This window comes from Pagrus pagrus (genome assembly GCF_965226575.1).
Source record: "Pagrus pagrus genome assembly, chromosome: 14".
NCBI lineage: Eukaryota > Metazoa > Chordata > Actinopteri > Spariformes > Sparidae > Pagrus > Pagrus pagrus.
The window spans coordinates 27,103,554-27,122,353 of NC_140198.1; the positions used below are offsets into that span (position 1 = coordinate 27,103,554).

At 41.2% G+C, this 18,800-nt stretch overlaps 2 protein-coding genes across 5 annotated transcripts in view; one reads left to right on the plus strand and one right to left on the minus strand.

Annotated features, from left to right (window-relative positions):
* The window catches only part of robo3 (roundabout, axon guidance receptor, homolog 3), a 93,767-nt gene extending 87,073 nt beyond the window's left edge, over nucleotides 1-6,694 (plus strand). For both annotated transcript variants that reach the window (XM_084373784.1, XM_084373785.1), the window contains exons 25-27: nucleotides 741-899; nucleotides 1,611-1,753; nucleotides 5,851-6,694. In XM_084373784.1, coding sequence (XP_084229910.1) covers nucleotides 741-899; nucleotides 1,611-1,753; nucleotides 5,851-5,862 — 314 coding nt within the window. In that variant the 3' untranslated portion in view covers nucleotides 5,863-6,694. The remainder of the gene's footprint in view (nucleotides 1-740; nucleotides 900-1,610; nucleotides 1,754-5,850) is intronic.
* An 8,895-nt stretch (nucleotides 6,695-15,589) lies between these two features.
* robo4 (roundabout, axon guidance receptor, homolog 4) overlaps nucleotides 15,590-18,800 on the minus strand; it is a 28,707-nt gene continuing 25,496 nt past the window's right edge. For all 3 annotated transcript variants that reach the window (XM_084373823.1, XM_084373824.1, XM_084373825.1), the window contains exon 19: nucleotides 15,590-17,786. In XM_084373823.1, the coding sequence (XP_084229949.1) occupies nucleotides 17,605-17,786 (182 nt within the window). In that variant the 3' untranslated portion in view covers nucleotides 15,590-17,604. The remainder of the gene's footprint in view (nucleotides 17,787-18,800) is intronic.

An 18,800-nucleotide genomic window follows, 5' to 3' on the forward strand; every position in this document is an offset into this window, starting at 1 on the left:
CTGCTCATATCACTACTCACTACTGCAAATGTGAAAAAAGTAACATAAAGCCTTTATTTGGCTCCAGAGAAATGTACATGTAATGTGAAAAACATGCTTCTTGTGGTGTCACTTGCCTCTAGTGACACCACTAGAAGCAATTTGACACATTGCATGTAAATTCCTCTGGAGATAATTCATCAGATCACATGCAGCTTCCTCTGAAGCCACAAAGGACTTTATACTACTACTACTCACGTATGCAGGTGTACTCCCCAGCACCTGTAAACACTTAAATATGCACAGTTGGTGGAGCTACCCTTTAAGAACATTTTGGCTCCTGGATCTGTTGGTTTAACAAAATCTTTCTTTTAGCATCAAAAAGGCTTGGCCTACAATTTTCTTTTTCATAGCTTAGCTGTGCAGCTTTATACCCGAGCAAGTAAACAACAGGCGGAAGAGAGAGATTTTTATTCATTGTTACTGAAATGGAATGAAACATTTGACTGCTGGGCAGTGCCACAGTATATGAACCAATGGTCCAACCTGTCCACAGCCCCTGTTTTCTAAAGGAAAGATACACTGTGACTAGAATCTGGGATTATCTCAAGCTTGTGACAAAAAGAAAAAACAGAAAATGCTCTGATTCTTTTTTAACAGAAAAATTGTAAACTAAAATTGCCTTTAATGCATTGACTGAAAAAAGGCAGCAAACATTCTCTTCCTTATATTCTAAACTTCTTCTACTTCGTTCTGTTTAGACCTGCCCCCACCTCCGGAGCCACCCCCAGGGGAGAAGAGGTTGGAGGGCCCCCAGGGGTGCATAGATGGAGTGAACGGTGCTCTGTCCTCCCTGGAGAGAAGCGAATACAGCAGCAATAGTCACCAACGGAAAGGCTCGGGACACAGACACACCGACAGTAAGACAAAGCTTTGCAGAGTGTTTCAGTAATAATTTAGTTTCCGGATCGTAGAATCAAATGTAGCACAGAGTGTGTGTGTTCCTCCTGAAATATTTGTAGAAACGGGAAGATAAGACAACATTTCACCAAAGTAGAGTAAAGTGTGTACCCCGTTGTGTCCACGCTCAGATGTAGCCTTATCCACATTTTTTGCTGTATCATGCCCCACTACTGCACTGCAGTATTTTCTCCTCTCGTGTTGCCCAGTAGAGTAAAATAAGACCGGCTGCAACACAAACACTTTGTTCCTTCATTCCTTATGAATGACTATAAATTTCTGTGACATGCAACTGTAGTATACACCTCCCATAGTGGTGGCCATAAATGAAAACACAAGCTGTGGTGTAGAAAACTCAGCACTTCTGCAACATGATGCCTCCCTGTAGCTTTTTAAGAGAAAGTTCTGAATCCTTGCCTCGTGTTTTCATTCACCTCCTTCCATGTAGAGAACAGGTCAGCTTATGACCATACACAAGGACACAGTTAAGTGTGGACAAATGAAAGTACTTTGGAGGAGTGTTTTGGCACACAAAAATCTTGCCTGGATGAACCTTAAACTGTCAGTTGTCCAGTAGATATATGGCTGTCTAAAGTCACCTTCACTTCCCCACAAAGACACTGTGCTGCCTTTTAAACCGACTCATCCTGTTTTAATCCTTGCCTCCCCAGATGAGGACATGGTGGCGTACAGCAGCAAGGCTGGTTACCTCTCCAGGAGTCAGATGTCCAGTAACTGCTCGACCACAGGGAGTTCCTCATCCAGAGGCTCCACTGGCTCCCGAGGGCTCAACTCAGCCAGAAAACACAATGAGGTATGATACAATAACGCTAATGATTTAAAACTTCATGCAAGAAAAGACATTCTCTTTTCACCTCAAATGGTTTTAATAATTGATGCTTTTAGATATTTATGAGCGTGGGAACAAAGAGTATTCCTGCCATGGAGAGGTTCATGTGGTTCAGGTTTATCTACATATCGTTACTTGCGCTCCATAAAACACACATCATCTTCTACATTCGAGCACATGAAAAGAGCTCCTACATTCCCTTGTTGCCCACACACGCACACACACACACCAACATGCTCTCAGGCTCATACATACAGATCTACCATTACCATCTACTCAGGATAAGCTTTACAGTAAGAAACAATGTTAAGCGTGCACGCCCACTGCTCTCTCTGGAGTGCACTTCTGAGGCCGCGCTTCACTGTGGGAGCGCTCCTTTAAATGCACCCCCTGCAGGCTCCCTCGCAATGAGCTGCTGTCTTTTATGGCAGAACAAGCTGTGCCAGACGAATGGGAAGCTCTGGAGGGATTTTGTGTGAGTGAGGCAACACTTACTAACAGTGTTTGACACGTCCCTAAAACATTAGTGCAGGTAGGCAGAGGTGTAGCAGCCGATAGAGAGCCGAGTTGTGTACAGTCAGAATCACTTTACACAACTGGCTCAGGAGGAAGAGCAGGACGTCCACTAATCACACAGTTGGCGGGTCCCTCAGTCCTTCTGCCCAAATGTCAAAGTGTCCTTGAGCAAGACACTGAACCCCATGTTACTCCTGTTACTGAGGCAGGCCAGCACCTTGTTTGGCAGCTCTGTCACAATCCAATAATGTGACTGGGTGAATGAGAGGCAAGTTAAGGTAGAAAAGTGCAGAGTAAGGGCCCAGATAGTCGGCCGTTGTCGGGGCTGCCAGTGAGCTTCTATGGCTCTAGTTGTCGGTCCTTGTTTGCAGCTTGCAGCGTATTCTTGATAAGAAGTGGCTACATTAGCAAGAGTGATGTGAAAAAGATAGGCATTCGCTGCTTTATCATAAGAATGGATTGCATATCTGCAGGCCTGAGTCATCTGGTCTAGTTGGCCGTTCGCTGTAGACTTTCTTAAACTTTCTTACTGAGACAGGCAACGTGAGGCGACACGAGTCGATCCTGTATCGGTCAAGCATGTAAAAAACTGATTTGTCTTACCGTCAGGTGAAAACACAACAAGAAATACACACAAGAAATTTGCTGGACAGAATGGTTTCATATGGAGAATAAGCTGAGAAATATGTAATTCCATGAACATTTTACTCTGCTTAAGAATAATCAGGCCATTATTAAATGTTTTTCAAAAAAGGAAACTAGCCATTATCAAAATAAACCTTGACCCGGGCATTTCCTTTTATGCCTTCACATTTTCCTGTTAGGGTTTTCTAACTTTCTTTCCATTTTCAAATAGCTATTTCAAAATATTTGTAATATTTCAGTATCCAGTTTTTCTTTTTCTTTCTCAACATTTATTCACGGTGTGATTATCCACAGAAGTAGAGCAAAATAATGATGAACGCTTTTTATTAAAACCTTTACTTGGTTAAAAGTAGCAAACTGAAAAAATACTCAAAGTCCTTGATGCAAGCATTGTCAAAAGTAAAAGAGCTCGCTGAAGAGAAGTGTCCCCTGTCAACGTTTATGTACTGTCGCTTTGTTTAATCTATAGAAATGCATCATGGGATACTATTTTCATGGCCGTCAAATATTTTTTGTTGATCTTGAATCTGGAATTTGAAAAGTTACTAATAACTACAGCTGTATTAGAGGAAAAACTACAAAGTAGACGTACCTCAAAACTTTGCATTAGTACAACTCTTTATTACTTGCCACAACTGCTTTTAGTTTACTTCTTCACACAATGACCCTCCAAAGCTTTAGAGTCACATTGTTTGTATAGCAACAATCAAACAGTAAAAGTAAGTGAAGCATCAGAATCAATTTAGAGATGAAACAACAGTCGACTGAGTGTGTGAACACATGCATGGATTTATGAGAAGTGGCCAGCAGCAGCTTTGAATCCTTCCTTCAGTGTTGTAGTTGTTAAGTTTACCGCTGTAACCTGAGGCGTCACCATAAAGCTGCCTGTGTGTGGAGAGAGAAAGGATGGCCCTGTCACGGGTCACTCCATGCTGACCTCAACACACATCTGACATGGGAATGTAGCAAAGCAACTTGTAAAAGTGACACACACTCGCACAATTGCTCTTTTCACTCGCTGTCAACACATACACACACAGGGCTCCCCTTGTATCTCGTGCCTCTCAGGCCACCCCCCTGTGGAGCAGTAAGGAGCACCTCCACCCCCCCAAGTGACCCTCGCTGACCCAAACAGGCCTTTTCACGCCTGGCCTGGGACATGAAAGTGCGACCTCTTAAATCCCTAATAAAGTTTGAGGTGTTTCCACAGGAAGCCTGGGTTAGGTTACCCCTTCTTCCTGTGGTGTCGCTGCCTGCTATCTTTGCCCTTTGACCCAGGCGGTCAGTCTGGGAAGGAGGGGTCGGGGGGGTGGAGGTGCAGAGTGTTACTGTCATCAGCTCTTAGGGATACAATACACATCGGTACAAAATAGAGATATTAAATGTGGAAGTACTGTCTTTGGATAAGCGTTATGTGAAGAGACACAGAGGACATCACTGCTAATGCAGAACTGGCGCTCTTAATTTGAGCAACATATTCTCTGTGACCAACTAGATCTGGTGCGAAAAAGAACACGGACTTGGCAGCTAATTCAGACTTCAGAAAACACACTCTACCCTCGTTACATCCCCGGGCTGGCAAGAACATAAATCCACAACAGGCATGCAAGTTTTTCTGTCATGTTCGTCCTCCTCATCCTCTTCTCGCCTGATTTATTCATCTCTCCTGCCTGAAACACAACTATCCACACGTTCTGCTCTCAGCTTCTTATCAGTGGCGTGTATGCTGTTTGACACATGCTTATATACAGTAGGGTTATGAAAGAAATAATGACTTTCACCATGAGTGGTGATCATGACACTTGCGAGATGGTATGTTTAATATGTGCTTTAGCAAAGTCTGTGTGTGGCAGCAGCTGAATCAGCCGACCGTCGTGTGCTGACTTCCACCCTGGAACATGAATTGTCAAAGTCAGCTAGGCTACTTGAATTCCTCCAAGTATAAAACATTTCTTTGTGTGGTTTACAACATTCACCATTTGTGATTCATGTATAATTGATACACAACAAAGCTTACAGTAATACACCACATTACTCTGCCAGGGAGAGCTGATGTTAAGAAGCACTTTCACAGGATCAATCATGAGTGTGAACTGGGGCCCAGATCTAAAGGAAATAGACTGAAGCCTTTACCCCTGACCACAGAGCAGTACTGGCTAAATTGACCCATTCTTGACAAAACTGACAGTCGTGACAAAATTGATTAATTATGACTGTGGCTAGATTGAGTCTTCTGATGCAGTCTGTCCCCAGCTTATTGGTTAACTGTCCCTCTCATTTTGTCTCAGTTTAATATAAATCCTGAGAGAACAATTCACCCAAAAATGAAAACTCAGTCATTATCTCCTCCCCCCATGCAGATGGAAAGTGGGGCGAAGTTTCAAAGTCACCAAAACATTTCTGGAGCTTCACAGCAAAACATTTAGCATTCTGCTAAACAACTGAAGTAGCTGGTGATTTGTTTTAAAATGTAATAAAACAAGTGAAAAAAAACTTTAAATGGCTCCATACAGCTCCTTCGGTCAAGAAACCCTGAGAACCCAAATGTATTTATAAAGACATTATTTACACCCTTTATTGAGCTGAAACTTTACTTTAGCTGCTGAGCACAAAGCATTAGCACACATTCTGTCTGAAGTGGGTGCACAAGCTCGGCCATGCGTCAAAGGGTGTAAATAACTTCACCTCACCAAGTCATTTTTGGGTGAACTGTACCTTTAAGCGACTGTTAGCTAAGTATGATCAGGAAGAATATTGATTGAAGACTGAATAACATCTGTACACGGAGCAGGGTGGCGCAAAAAGTTACATGAGTGCATGCGCTGACATCAGCCTTGATTTATCAAAGTGCAGCAGTGTTCTGTGTAACAGTTTGAGTTAAAATCTTTTTCTCTTACCAGGAAATGAGATAAGGACACCAGTGACTGTCCGTGTACCTTCGATGCCTCCATCATCCCCCATCCATCCACCGTGGACACAACGAGCTGGAGAAAAGGCTTTGTGTTTCAGGAGACCAGACTCTGTGTCATTGCTGTGAAAGAGAGAACAAAGGACTTTACATCATGTTTTTGGTATTACTATGATAATTTATGAGCTATCAAGTTCACTCCTCTCCCTTGATTTGTAAATACCTGTGTCTGTACTGTTCTTTTGTGGGTTCTGGATACAGGGAAAGAGACGTATATTGTATTTATGAGGATAAAACAAAAAACAATGTAAAAAAAACAGTCTGTTATTATGAAAAAAAGCTCATGTCTTCTTGAATGTGCCAACCTTTTTGTCAAAATGTATACTTTTTGGTAAAGCATTAACTACTGTTGCACTCTCTTGTTGTGATGGCAAAACAACAGAAAATATGAAGCACAAAGTGTGTTTGCTGGATGAGAGGGGCGGTAAGAAAAGCCAAAACGAGCGGGTTCTCGCTCCTGGAAGGACGCTTCCCCACTGGGATCCCTGCACCCATGTAGTCCGCTAAGAATGTCATAGTTTTCTATGTTTCCTCTGGTTTCTCTGCAGCGACATGTTCCAGTGTGCCAGCAGACAGACAGGCTTTATAAAAGTTTGATTGTAACCCCTCCCACTCCTCTCTTGTCCCTTCCCCTTGATCGTCTGAGGGACTGTTTGCTGCAGCTGTGAGATAAAAATTTGCATATACTCCTTCCAAAACAAACGAAAACATGTCTGTGGACTGACTTTTTTGTACTCTTGTCGTTTTGTAAATGTACAATAAAATACATTTGCTGATCCAAGCCTTGGCTCCTTTCTTTAGAGCAGCATTCAGGAAGTGTAATGCTCACGAGTCTGTCTGATATCTGCATGGTGCTGTTGTTCCCAGAACATCATAATTAATGCTGTTCTTACAGACGAGGGCCACGAGTCATTGTGACATGGTGGGTTGAGAACAGCACACTCACCAAGAAGCCTGAAGTCTGTGTCTTAGTTGGAACATATCATGCTGTGGACTTATTATTTTTTTGCTTTTCAGTTTTCTGTTGTTGTTTTGAAAGGTTTATGCAACAAAAAAAATTGGCTAGGTTAAGGCAACAAAAACACAGATATGAATTTAGAAAGTGACCTGCTCTCCTCCAGCACAGACAGGATGAAAAAGCAACCAAAAGCATTTTCATTGTAGTGGCATATACCACCAACGCTCCTAATTTTCACAGTCGTCTTCCTATTTTTAACCCTTTCAATCGCTGTGCTCCCAGTATCTCCTGTTATTCGCCCAATATTGTGTAGTGAGACAATTCAAATGGGCATTTATCAATTCCTTTGTGGGATATCTGTTGTATCCCGCAACCCAACCCGAGGCAGAGGGGAGCACACACAAAACGGCCCTGCCCGAAGTCTGTCAGAGTAAAATACATGCAAGAAAACAAAATAAATGACATCACAAAAGAGGAAAGTCTTGTGCCATATGGAGTGAAAAGTCATTTTATGTTCACATCCTTGTATTTATTCTGTTAATCTGTGGAATAGGGTTAGACGGCTATACGTTATATATAGGCCATCTGTAGAGGCAGAGCTATGCCCATCCATGGCAGCTCCGCCCTTCTGTCCAAAGTTGGTCACTTCTGGCTCCTAAAAGCCAAGATGGTAAATGGACTTGCATTAGAAAGTCTAGCGACAACTCAAAACACATGACACTTGTCACATTGACCCATTCACAAACACATTCATACACTGATGGCAGAGGCTGCCATGTTGCCAGTCTGCTCATCAGGAGCAGTTGGGGGTTCATGATCTTGCCAAAGGATACTTGGACATGCAGCCAGGGAATCTGGGGATCTAACCACTAACCTTCCAATTAGTGAATGACCTGTTCTTCCTCCTGAGTCACAGCCACCCCTGCTTAGATCTATTATGGCTACCCCCATAATGCCAAAAACACTAGAGGCTTCAAAACAGTTCACAAACCAGCGGGCAATGACACGGTTGATACAGCTCCATGTGTTTTTGCATATTTAACACTTTAGTTCATATGTGAAAAAATAATTATAATAATGTCCTTGGAGATACTCATTATCATCATTATATTTCACTGTTCCAAGAGGTTTCATCAGTTGGAGAGTGGACCTGGGCATTTCAGACTGTCATCACTGTTAAAGGTCATTCACGCCTTGATGTCACATTTAAGTCACTGAGGTCTCCAGAGTCATAAAGGTCAGGTATCAGTCATCAGTCACATGAATCAAGGTGTGAATTTTAAAGACACGCATGCATACAGCATCGAAAACAGTAATGTCTTTCGTTTTCTGTACATCCTCTCATATCTCATACCCTCCCACCATTCTGTGGTAGATTCAGGTCTGAGATTCTTCTAAATAAACAATAAGTCATAGGAGTAAATCATGGATGCAAGCTGAAAACTGTGTATACTTAAACTTCTTAAAACTCCTGATTCACAGCCTGATATATTCAGCATCTAAACTTCTAGAAACCTTCAACTCCCTGACAACACTTTCCAAACAAACTGTGCCTTATTGCTGAACTTCTGTTGCTTCTTAATCTCCTAATGCCCCATTCTTCCTCTGACTTCACAGTGCATTGCACCTGGCTGAGTGCTGTATGCGCCAAGGAGCATGAAATTGCCGCGCTGTCTACTCTGAGTGCAGCACACACTCCCTCCTGCTGTCCACCTGAGACAAGGCATGCATTACCCTCCAGTGCTCTACAGATGCTTGCCGTGTCCTGGCATACACAAACTCACTAACTCACAGGCTCAGACGCACACTCAGCCACACATATACATGAGTGGCCTCGGGTGTATTTCCTCTCCCAGCGCCCTGTGATCAGCTGAAAAGAGCATGATAAGATGCTGCAGCACAGCTTTGTTGTAGTCCACAGATAGAGATGATGGAGGTGGCAGCAGAGTGAAAAATCTTCAAAAGACATGTAGGATGTAGCGAGCACCCCGATGAATGTAATGAGATTTGACATGCTGTTTTAACGTCTGATACTGCAGTTCAGAGTGTAACCACATTAATACCTCGGTATGCTATTAATACACATAGCCCTGGGGGAACATGGGAGCCAAGTGGATTTTTTATTATTTTTTTTATTATCGTATTGAGATATGTTTCTGGACGGGCTCCATGTGAAGATAGATTTCAGATACATTGGATTCAATTCAACGAGCTAAAGGCAGTGCTCCAGATTTATTTTTAGACGGATGTCATTGTGAAGACAGTTTACATTGGTATGGATGATGATGATGATGATGATGATAGTGATGATGATGATGATGATGATGATAATGTGATGATGATGGTAATGATGCTGATGATGATAAAGGAGGTACATCTGGTCCAATGAGACAGTGTGTAAACTGGATTTTGACATTGTTGATTTCAGTCTTTTGGTTAAAAAGATCAGAATATTTTCAGACTTATCTTTTAATACACCGGTGATACCATGGAGTGAAACATAGTGACCTTTTTTTAGGGCCTTTAATGTGAATGTAATGTTAACCCTAAAATCCAGAATAATCAGTCAGAATCATCTTTATCGGCCCACTATGAGTACAACTAAAATGAATTTGACTCCAGTGTTTTTGTTGCTCTCATTGTGCATGTAAGGATTTTTTTCTTTTATAATATTGTTCCTTTTAGGATCATGTTTGATACAATGATATTTATCTTATATTTCTATGGTTGTCTTATTTATTGTCACGTGTATTGTACTGACCTGTGCAAACTGATTTTCCCGTGTATAATAAAGAACGTCAAATCCTACATACACAGGTTGGGAATCAGAGTGACTCACAGTACAATACGATTCACAGTATTGTAATAGACCTCATACAGTACCATGATACAGCGATTCTATGATAACGAATACATTGCAAGAAAATCATCTAACAGGATCTATCAGGATATCTGTCTGACTGAAGAATACAAAATACCCCTAAAAAGGCAAAGTGTATGAGTTATGTATTTATTCACTGCATTATGGTGTCAGTTTCAAAGAATTTCACTTGAACTGAGATGAAACAGACTGATGCCTCTTTATCACACCCTGACTGCAACCTGTCCATGTTCATGTGTGCCATCATTCCAATGTAAAATAGCCAAAAACTGCAAAAAGGCTGAACTGCATGAAAGCAGAAATGTTTAAAGGGAGCACACAACTACTCACTGGCATACTGCCTTCTTTAATCTGTGTAAATTCATTTTAACCACAACCACAACCTGCTCCAACTAGTTGGAACAGGATGGAGGGCAGGCCTACAGTACTTTCCATGTACTGGCAAATCAGTTTGTCAGTTCTGTTTAATTCTATAGATGAAATTTTGATGAGATATAAACATACAGGCGAAAGGTTGAGCACAATTTCACAGTTACTTCTACTAAAGGGTCACCTCATGTTCCAGTGAATGCAGGAGGAAAGAATCTGTTTTCACTGCAGCAAGGTGAGCACATCTTCTCAAGTACTGCACAAAGGCACAGTACCTACTTGAGAAGGACTTGTGCTTGAGTTTTTCCATTTTATGCTACTTTATACAACTATCTGACATAAAATCATATGACAAGCTTTTTAAGTACAATGCACTGACATGATCCAAGAGACTAAACACCCACGTTTCTCTTTTCATGGTGGAGTTATACTGCACAGAAGACAGTTCTGAGCTCTCCTCAACTCCTAGCCATCTTTGTGCTGTTTCCATATGGGTGAAGTAATTATATATTGCATCCATTGAGTCCACAGTGAGTGAAAATGTGAAAGGGGCACTCAGAACTGCTTAGAGCTCTGAAGGTTGAAGATTTAACCAGCATTTTCCAACCTTTAATATTCATTTTAAATAGCAAAGATTAAAGAGCAGGACTAACACCTCAGATTAAGTTCCCAGCCCAGATCCAACAGCTCGAGCCAGAGGACTACCTAACTGTATTTAAAGTAGTTCAAACTAGTTCCACCAGGAGCAGCTGCAACAGTAAAACTTGCACATGGATGCATCAGTATTACCTAACTAATAATGTAATGGATTGTTACTGGAAAAATGAAGGTTGCATTATGACACAAAATGAGCAGGTCTGCCATTGCGCAACCAAAACAGACAAGCTGAAGAGGGAGTGTGACAGAAACCGAGCTAAAGCAAGAGTGGGACGGGCATTCACTCAATGGAGAGCGCTGCAGTGTTGTGTCCAAGGCTGTGTCCCAAATCACTAAATAGTGAATTTGTTATTTTGTAGTGCCGTCCGAATGTATGGTGAGATTTATTACACCACACATTGTTGACTCAGAATATCCCACAGTGCATTGTGTACAACTGTGGTCACCAACCAAGCATTATATACCATCATGCATTGCGCTGGAAGGAAGAAAAAAAATGACTGCAGTGGTGTCCAGAAGGGTTTTATCATTTGACCAATGAGGCCACTATACAGTCCTCTATGTAGGTCTCCCTATGTAGTGAGTAGGGAGTAGTGAATGAGTGGGGGATCTAGGACACAACAAAAGTCTGTCCCCGCTGATACGGGCTTCATCTTACCACCAGGACCTGAGACGGTCCAGAACCAGCATTCTTTCTACCAGACTGGTAAGTTACAAAACCTGCCTGCTTATTAATAGAACCCAGTGTTTCACTTGGCCTTTTCACAGCACTGAGGGCGGGTTTTCTTGGTCAAAGCGGGATTCTTACAGTTGTTCTTTGCTTTGGACATTAGCCAATCTGCTAGCAGTAGCCATGTTGCTAACGCTGTCTGTGCAACAGCTGCACCAATAATAATATCACATAACATGCTCGGAAGGGGAGGAAAGGTGAACATTTATCCATTTCTGCTTTTAGGAGACATTTGTTGTTGTTTTTTGCATTGATGCATCTATATTTACTGAGGTAAAGCATACTTGTTGCACAAAAGGCTGCAGTTTTGTCAAATGATAATTTAGTGTTGAATGTTTGCTTGTAGTTTAAGAAGTAAGAGTGACCGTGACCTCTGCATGAGCCCTGACTCGTTCAGTTTGTTAATTCACTGCATGCACAGCGTTCTAATAAGTTATTGCTTACTTACTGAATAACTTATCAGTTCATTTAATTGATTTTAGGCCAAAACATAAAGAAATTATTTTTCGTTTTTTTTCTGACAGCACCAATTTATTTTCTATAAGGACTAATACTGTCTTATCAGACACCCGCCGAATTGACTGTTCGCTGCTGCAATAATATCAAAAACTACATTTTACAGGCCATCTTTAAAACATCCAGGGGATTAGGTGTTCCTCCACACTGAACCGTACATTCTTATTCTGTTTGTTACTCTAAAGTTTTTCAAAACTCTTTGTCCCCTTATGATAGTTGCCATTTTTGTGGCACATCCTTATATGACCTAACAGAGATTATAATGCATATTATGTTAGCAGGTTGTTAACAAGAGCAAAGGACAACAGATAAGACAATGAGAAGATTTACGTTACTGACCTTCTGCAGTGTGACCCAACACCCCGTACCCTTTCCATGCCCCCCTCAACTTCCCTCCATCCCTCCATCCCTCCCTTCATTTCCCTCTCCCTCGGCTATAAATCATCCCGCTCATTCATTAGGCCAGTGTCAGGGCCGAAACGCCCACCGGGTCTGAAGGAAGAGGGCTGCCGGCCTGAGAGGAGAGAAAGAGACAGAGACAGAAAAGACGGGATGAAAGGGAGGGGATGGCATCATTTGAAGGCCTGTTCCCTTATTCCAAAATGCAACACACCAATTTCCATGTTAATTTGCCCTGTGACAGTAGAGATGGATGTTTGTGACTTTTTGGCTCATGTGATGCATACATATAGAGGCTGAAATGAAGCCATTAGGTAGGCAGCAGGGTCAGTGGATGTAGAAGGTAAATGATTTAGTGGCTCGCAGGGTAACAAACACTCTGCATTTAAGCGATGTTATACAATGATCAATATTCCACCATTTTATTTTGTATTAACACATATCTTTAAAGATCTTATTGTTAACCAGACAGTACATTATATATACACCATATGGTAAAGTTCACCTAAAATGGAAAATGAAAATGATCTGTTCAGGAAAAGTTTCATAGTCCACAAAACATTTATGGAGCTTCACAGCAAAACAGTGTTGCAGCATTCTCCTAAAAAAACTGAAGTAGCTGGAGACGAGATGCTAATTTGATCTGAAAAGTCGTGATGTAGGCTACTGCTTTCTTTCAGCCTTGGAAATACCATCTACAACAGAGGGGCCCTGCAGTCAGCTGAAACCAAATGCACAACAAACAGGGACGTACAGATCTGGTGTCCATGCTTTGTATGTAAGCTGACCAGCAGTTCCTTCTCCTAGTAAATGTGCTCTTGGTCAGGACACATGCGTGTGTATGTGTGTTGAAGAGGTCAACTGGCCCTCTATGACTGACAGAGTAATATTGAAACAGATCACCCGTATGGGTGCCATTGATTTCCAGTTAATTGAATGATTACCACTTTAGCATGCAACACCACAGTTAACCGCTGCTGTCAATCAATGTGAGCGTGTCACTGCCACCTGAACTGTTCCCTGCCTGCATGATAGCAGGAATTAGTTTGAAGCACAGACAGAGTCTGTTGCCTGTAACCACTAACTGGAGTGGTGCTGCTTGTATTAGTGGTTATTTCAGAAGTTATTTAATCAATATGCTGAGAATGTGCTGCAACCTTCTTTGTGCTGGTTTTGAAAACATATATTCAGCTAACTGCTTCGCCGATATTGTCTTTGTATCTATTTTCTCCTCGTGTTATATTTAATTTATGTTCTTAAATTCTATTTGCTCTGATAGAATCACTTTTGTGGCCGCAAGGTTAACCTCATTTCCCCACTGATCAATAAGGTTCCATCATATCATATATATATAGTGGTGTTGATCAAGTTAATTGGATCGAAGTGAATGACAGGGGTTTGAATTATGACAACCTGACGATGTAAATGTAACCCTGTAAAACTGCTTAATGATTTACACAGACAAGTTGCACATCAGTGTCTAGTTTCATGGCCATGGTTATATCCCATAATGTTGGACTCAAACACACACCACTGCCCATAATTTTATGTCTGGTCATAGAATGGTAATTATCCATTTGGTAAAAAAAAACAGACTGCAGGAGAGACATGCAGTAAATCTACATGTGTATGTGTCTGGGTGTGTGCGCAGTGTGTGCGTGCTTTCAGGCCATGTCTAATATGGGTCATTGGTTTGCTGACATGCTATATAAAGCTGGTATTTTGGCATAGACCAAAATCTGTGATGCACAAATCCCAGGGGCAGCGTGTGTGCATGTGTGCGCATATGAACTAACAAGACAAGCACACATACAGTAGCGCCCGATTCATATGTGAAGCTCACAGTGTGTGGTCTCATCTTCCAGCGAGTGTGTGTGCTGCTTGGCGGCGCTGGAGGCTTCGTGTAGAAACATATGGCCTTTAGTGAAGGAGACAGATGACTGATAATCCCTTTGGCAGTCCAGTGTGTACACATACACACACACACACACACACACACACACACACACACAAATAATCCAGTATTTGCTGCATTGCATATAGATTGTAAATGTGACACGATAGTTTAACACAGTTTGAAGCTTGATTTTTGTGCTAGACGCCTGTTGTGACTTAATTATTGATGTTTTTAGCCCGCTTTGACTTTACTTCTAATTGCAGCTCTGCTTCACTCCATCTGACAATAACTGCAAATCAAGTTGGCGGGTTAATCTTCAAAATAAAATAAAAAAGGAGAGAAGCCTTGAAAAGAGCTCCAACTTCTTTCTTTCATATTTCTGCACAGAAACAAAGCCTGCTCCTCTTTTGAAAAGAATAAATAAATGACCCCTGTACCTCACATCCCTGCGCGTGTCTTCAACTCTGGTAATTATGGATCGGTTTTGGTTTTTAAATACTGCGCACATAAATTCTGACGCTGGCACGGCTGCTCCTGTGCAGCTTATAAATGAAACAGACAGCAAAGCACTTCTAAGCTCAACATTCCCAGTGTCATTTGACCTCAGCAGCCCAGATATAAGACACGGATTACTTTGAAAACGAGTGTGTTGTGCTTCACAGCTGCATGACAAACACTCATCCTGAACACAAAGTCATTGAGGAAATCATATTAGATTGATTGTAAGAATGTCTGCTGGGCTTCAAATCTTAATACTCATACAACTCAGGCGAGGTTTGACTGAAACATCAGGTCATGATTGTGTGCAATAATCTGCTTTAAACAGAGGAAACAACATGAAATCCTAGGTTTTCTTTTGGAGAGGACACATCAGTAAGACTCTTTTCCTGTTTCTGTATAAACACAAACATAGATTAAGGTTTAATTATTCTCTCCGTTGGTTTGTAATTAGAAGTCATTATCAGCAACAGCAGCATTGTTTGTCTTGGTTAATCAAGCCAAACAGATGAGTTCTAAACATCACCTTCTTGCTCTACATAGTCATTAAGAACAGCAGCGGTCAATGAAAATCCTGCCCACAGGCCACACAGAGACAGAGTGGAATGTAAAGATACTCCACTTCCTTCACTTCACTTCATCCACACACACTCCCATGGTAAACGGAAACAGTGAAGCACCAGCAAGTGAGAAGCCCTCTACGGGATATTGTAAATACATTACTGTATGGTCGATATTTCAAAATAAAATTAAGTCTCACTCTCAATTCAAGCATGTATGACAGTGATTTTAATTTGGGACAATAACATCAAAGTGGGGAGTTTTTCTTTACTAAAAGTGTCACAAGCCTCAGTCAAACATTGCTGCATACAAAGGGAATGTAATGGAAAAACTATTCCCCAGTCCAAAATATTTATGTTTTATTTCTTTCTCCACAACCATCTGGTGACCCCTGGAGGTTTTCTCGCAACCCCCTGAGGTGAGTGGAAAATCAATGAGCTAGATACATCCCAAACGTAAAGTCCTGGCAAAATACAAAACTTGACTTCAATCAATACAAAGATTTATTCAAAACTATGAAACACATCTGTACTGTAATGTGAACAAAATAAAATGCAATTTATAACAAAACATAAACATAAAACTAAGCTATGCATACAGCTCTTATGCTTTACAATATACATTCTGTTGAATGCTTACTAAAATTCATTAAAAGTTATTAAAAGGTAAAACCTCAAGTTAATTCAAGTAACTGTGAAAAAAAGGATTTTTAAAAATAACTCTATTTTTTCTATCTGACCTTCAGAATGTTTTCTCTAATCCAGACTTTGTGTGACATTAAGATGAGGACAGGGTGTACAGAAAAAATACAATCGTATAATATAAAACATTTACCAGAATGTCAAAGAAATCACCAAAGTAAACAGCAAGACAGAAAATGATTTGGAATGTGTTGACAATTATTTAAATAACATTCGTTGCATATGCTGCATATATACACTTGATAAGTAAAAAGGTTTGTACAAAATCACTATGCTGCGCTTTATTTGGTCAACACGTTCTCCAACACAGCAGCTTGGTCAGTGGCATTAAGCTTCAAACAGTGATGCTCTACCTCCCCTCTAGTGTCAGTCTGCATGTCAATGGCTTCGCAGGTGAGTAAGCAATAATACATCATATGCAAGGTCCAGTCAGACTTTCAAAATAAAGCATGCTGACATACAGTGACATATTTTGACTTCTGGACTGTTATTAACATTGTCAAATGGTCACGGCTTGATTAGGTTTAGTTGCAAAAAATACTTGGTTGGGTTTAGGAAAAGTCTAACCTTGAGTTAAAATAACACATTCAGTCTCTTAACTTAACGTAAGCAGTGTATATGTAACATAAGGGGCATAGCTTTCTTAATGGAAGTCGTTTAAAACAAATCCCCCTTGACTCTTGTTCACAAGTGGAACATGAACCTTGGTCGCTGGAGAGAGGGTCCAATGTATGACCCATCACACCACACCGACCACCCCCCAACTCTGAATTTTCACACTCTTTGTACCATTCTTCTAGAGGGGCGCTTCATAAAGTGGTGCTAGAAGGTTCCTACAGCATCAAACTTAGAAGCATAAGGCCATTGGCCAGGCTGCTGTATTTGATGTGTTAGGAGTGAAAATGGGCTTCAGCTCTAATAAAATCCTGCAACAAAAATATGAAAACTGGAAACAAACATAAACTGTGACAAAAACTCCAGCACTGTATTTCTTCTTCCTACTGTCATGACTGCTTTCTCACTGTCTCACATCCAGTCTTTGTGTCTTTCTGGCCTTTTCAAAACACACTGGGTGAGAACATCCAGAGGGAGGCATCTCATTATACTATTCTTTAATGAGAGGAAAGGATATGGAGAGGGAAAATAAACTTTAGAATCTCATTGAAAGTCATTTGAAGGATCCAAAATAGTAGCCAGACTGCCCTGAGGTAAACTGGGAAAACTATTACAAACCACAGATGTGCATCTACTAGCAGAGGTGTCTTAAACATCAAGGAGTTGGCTTCAATCACATTTCAAATTGAGATATTTATCTAGTCTTGACAGAGACATATCAACCTTGAATTATTCAGACCTGAAAATTATTAGTTGCAGTCTCAAAAAAGTAAATCAGTAACTGTTGCAGTGTCATGTCTGTCCTCTGTTCTTGTTTTGCAGTCCTGGCATTGCTGTGAGGTGTTTCTGAAGTTGTCCAAAAAATGAGTTACGTTGTATCTTGGACTCTTCTGGCAGAGTCTTTCTAAATGTCAAAGGGTCTGGTATTTCTGCCAAGATAGTGTGGTCTGTACTTAGCCTCCATTTCCTCCACCCAGGCCATGTTCCAGTCCCACGCGGGAACAGGATCCAGCTCCCCGAATGAGTCACCTTCTGCACGAAATGACGGATACAGGGCGCTGAGGGGGGAAGCTGGCGGGGAGAAGTCTAAACACAGAAGAAGACGACATGTTGACATGCATTTCAATATCGAGTGGAGCGATTATGTTAAAACAGGAACCTTTTTGCCTTCAGAGAAGGTAACAGAATATGTAAACATTTCAAGACCTCTGAGGAGCACCTTTCACGCTGATTCTCTGTGGAAAAAGCTAATTTAGAGGCTTCTTTGAAGCAGCTGTCTGTCACTGAAAATAAAACCAAAACAAACATTGCCAATTCACATCAGCCACGTTCTGAATTCTAACGGCACTGGTACATTTCAAAGACTGCAGAAAGTGTTGCTGACCAGTAAGAGTTCTTTTTTCAGGCTGAAGGGTTCAAGCTATAGAGGCTCTGCCAATTAATGTGAGAGTGTGAAAGTGCAAATTACACTGTGTCCCAGTCTGAAACAGGCCTGGTCCTGCTGCTCCACTGTTTTCAGATAATTAGTCCACAATGTTTTTATCCTGAAAACCACTTAACCTTCAGAGATAGGTGAATCACATCTTATGTCACGATATATCTAAAGCTGAATATTAACTGTTCCCCTGCTGAAAAGGCAACTATTCAAAATGAATATCAAGAGCCAGTTTTTTGTTTTTTTTTACATGTCCTGAGAAAACGGCTACAAGGTCCAACCCTGGCAACAGGCTCGTTCAAGATGAACTGCACCTTGGCTGGAAAGTGAACTAGATCAGGAGGCAGCAGCAGGGGCGGAGTCAAGTCTTCAGTCTGTACAGGAGGTCAGAAACACTCACATCCTGTTGGATCTGAATCTGATTGAAAATACTATCAGACACTTTTATCAGTTTGCATGCGATCTGTTATTTCTGTTCAGGAATCAACCTCCATTTTACATAAATTCTCACATCACTAAGCTTCATATCAGTTTGCTGCTGTTTATAAATCATCTGAGCAGACCTGTCCCTCTCAGACGACATTAATAAATGGAGTACATTAAAAGTCAAACACAAAGGAAAGAAATACACTGTCAGATATTTTTACTGTCTGGGCTTCACATCT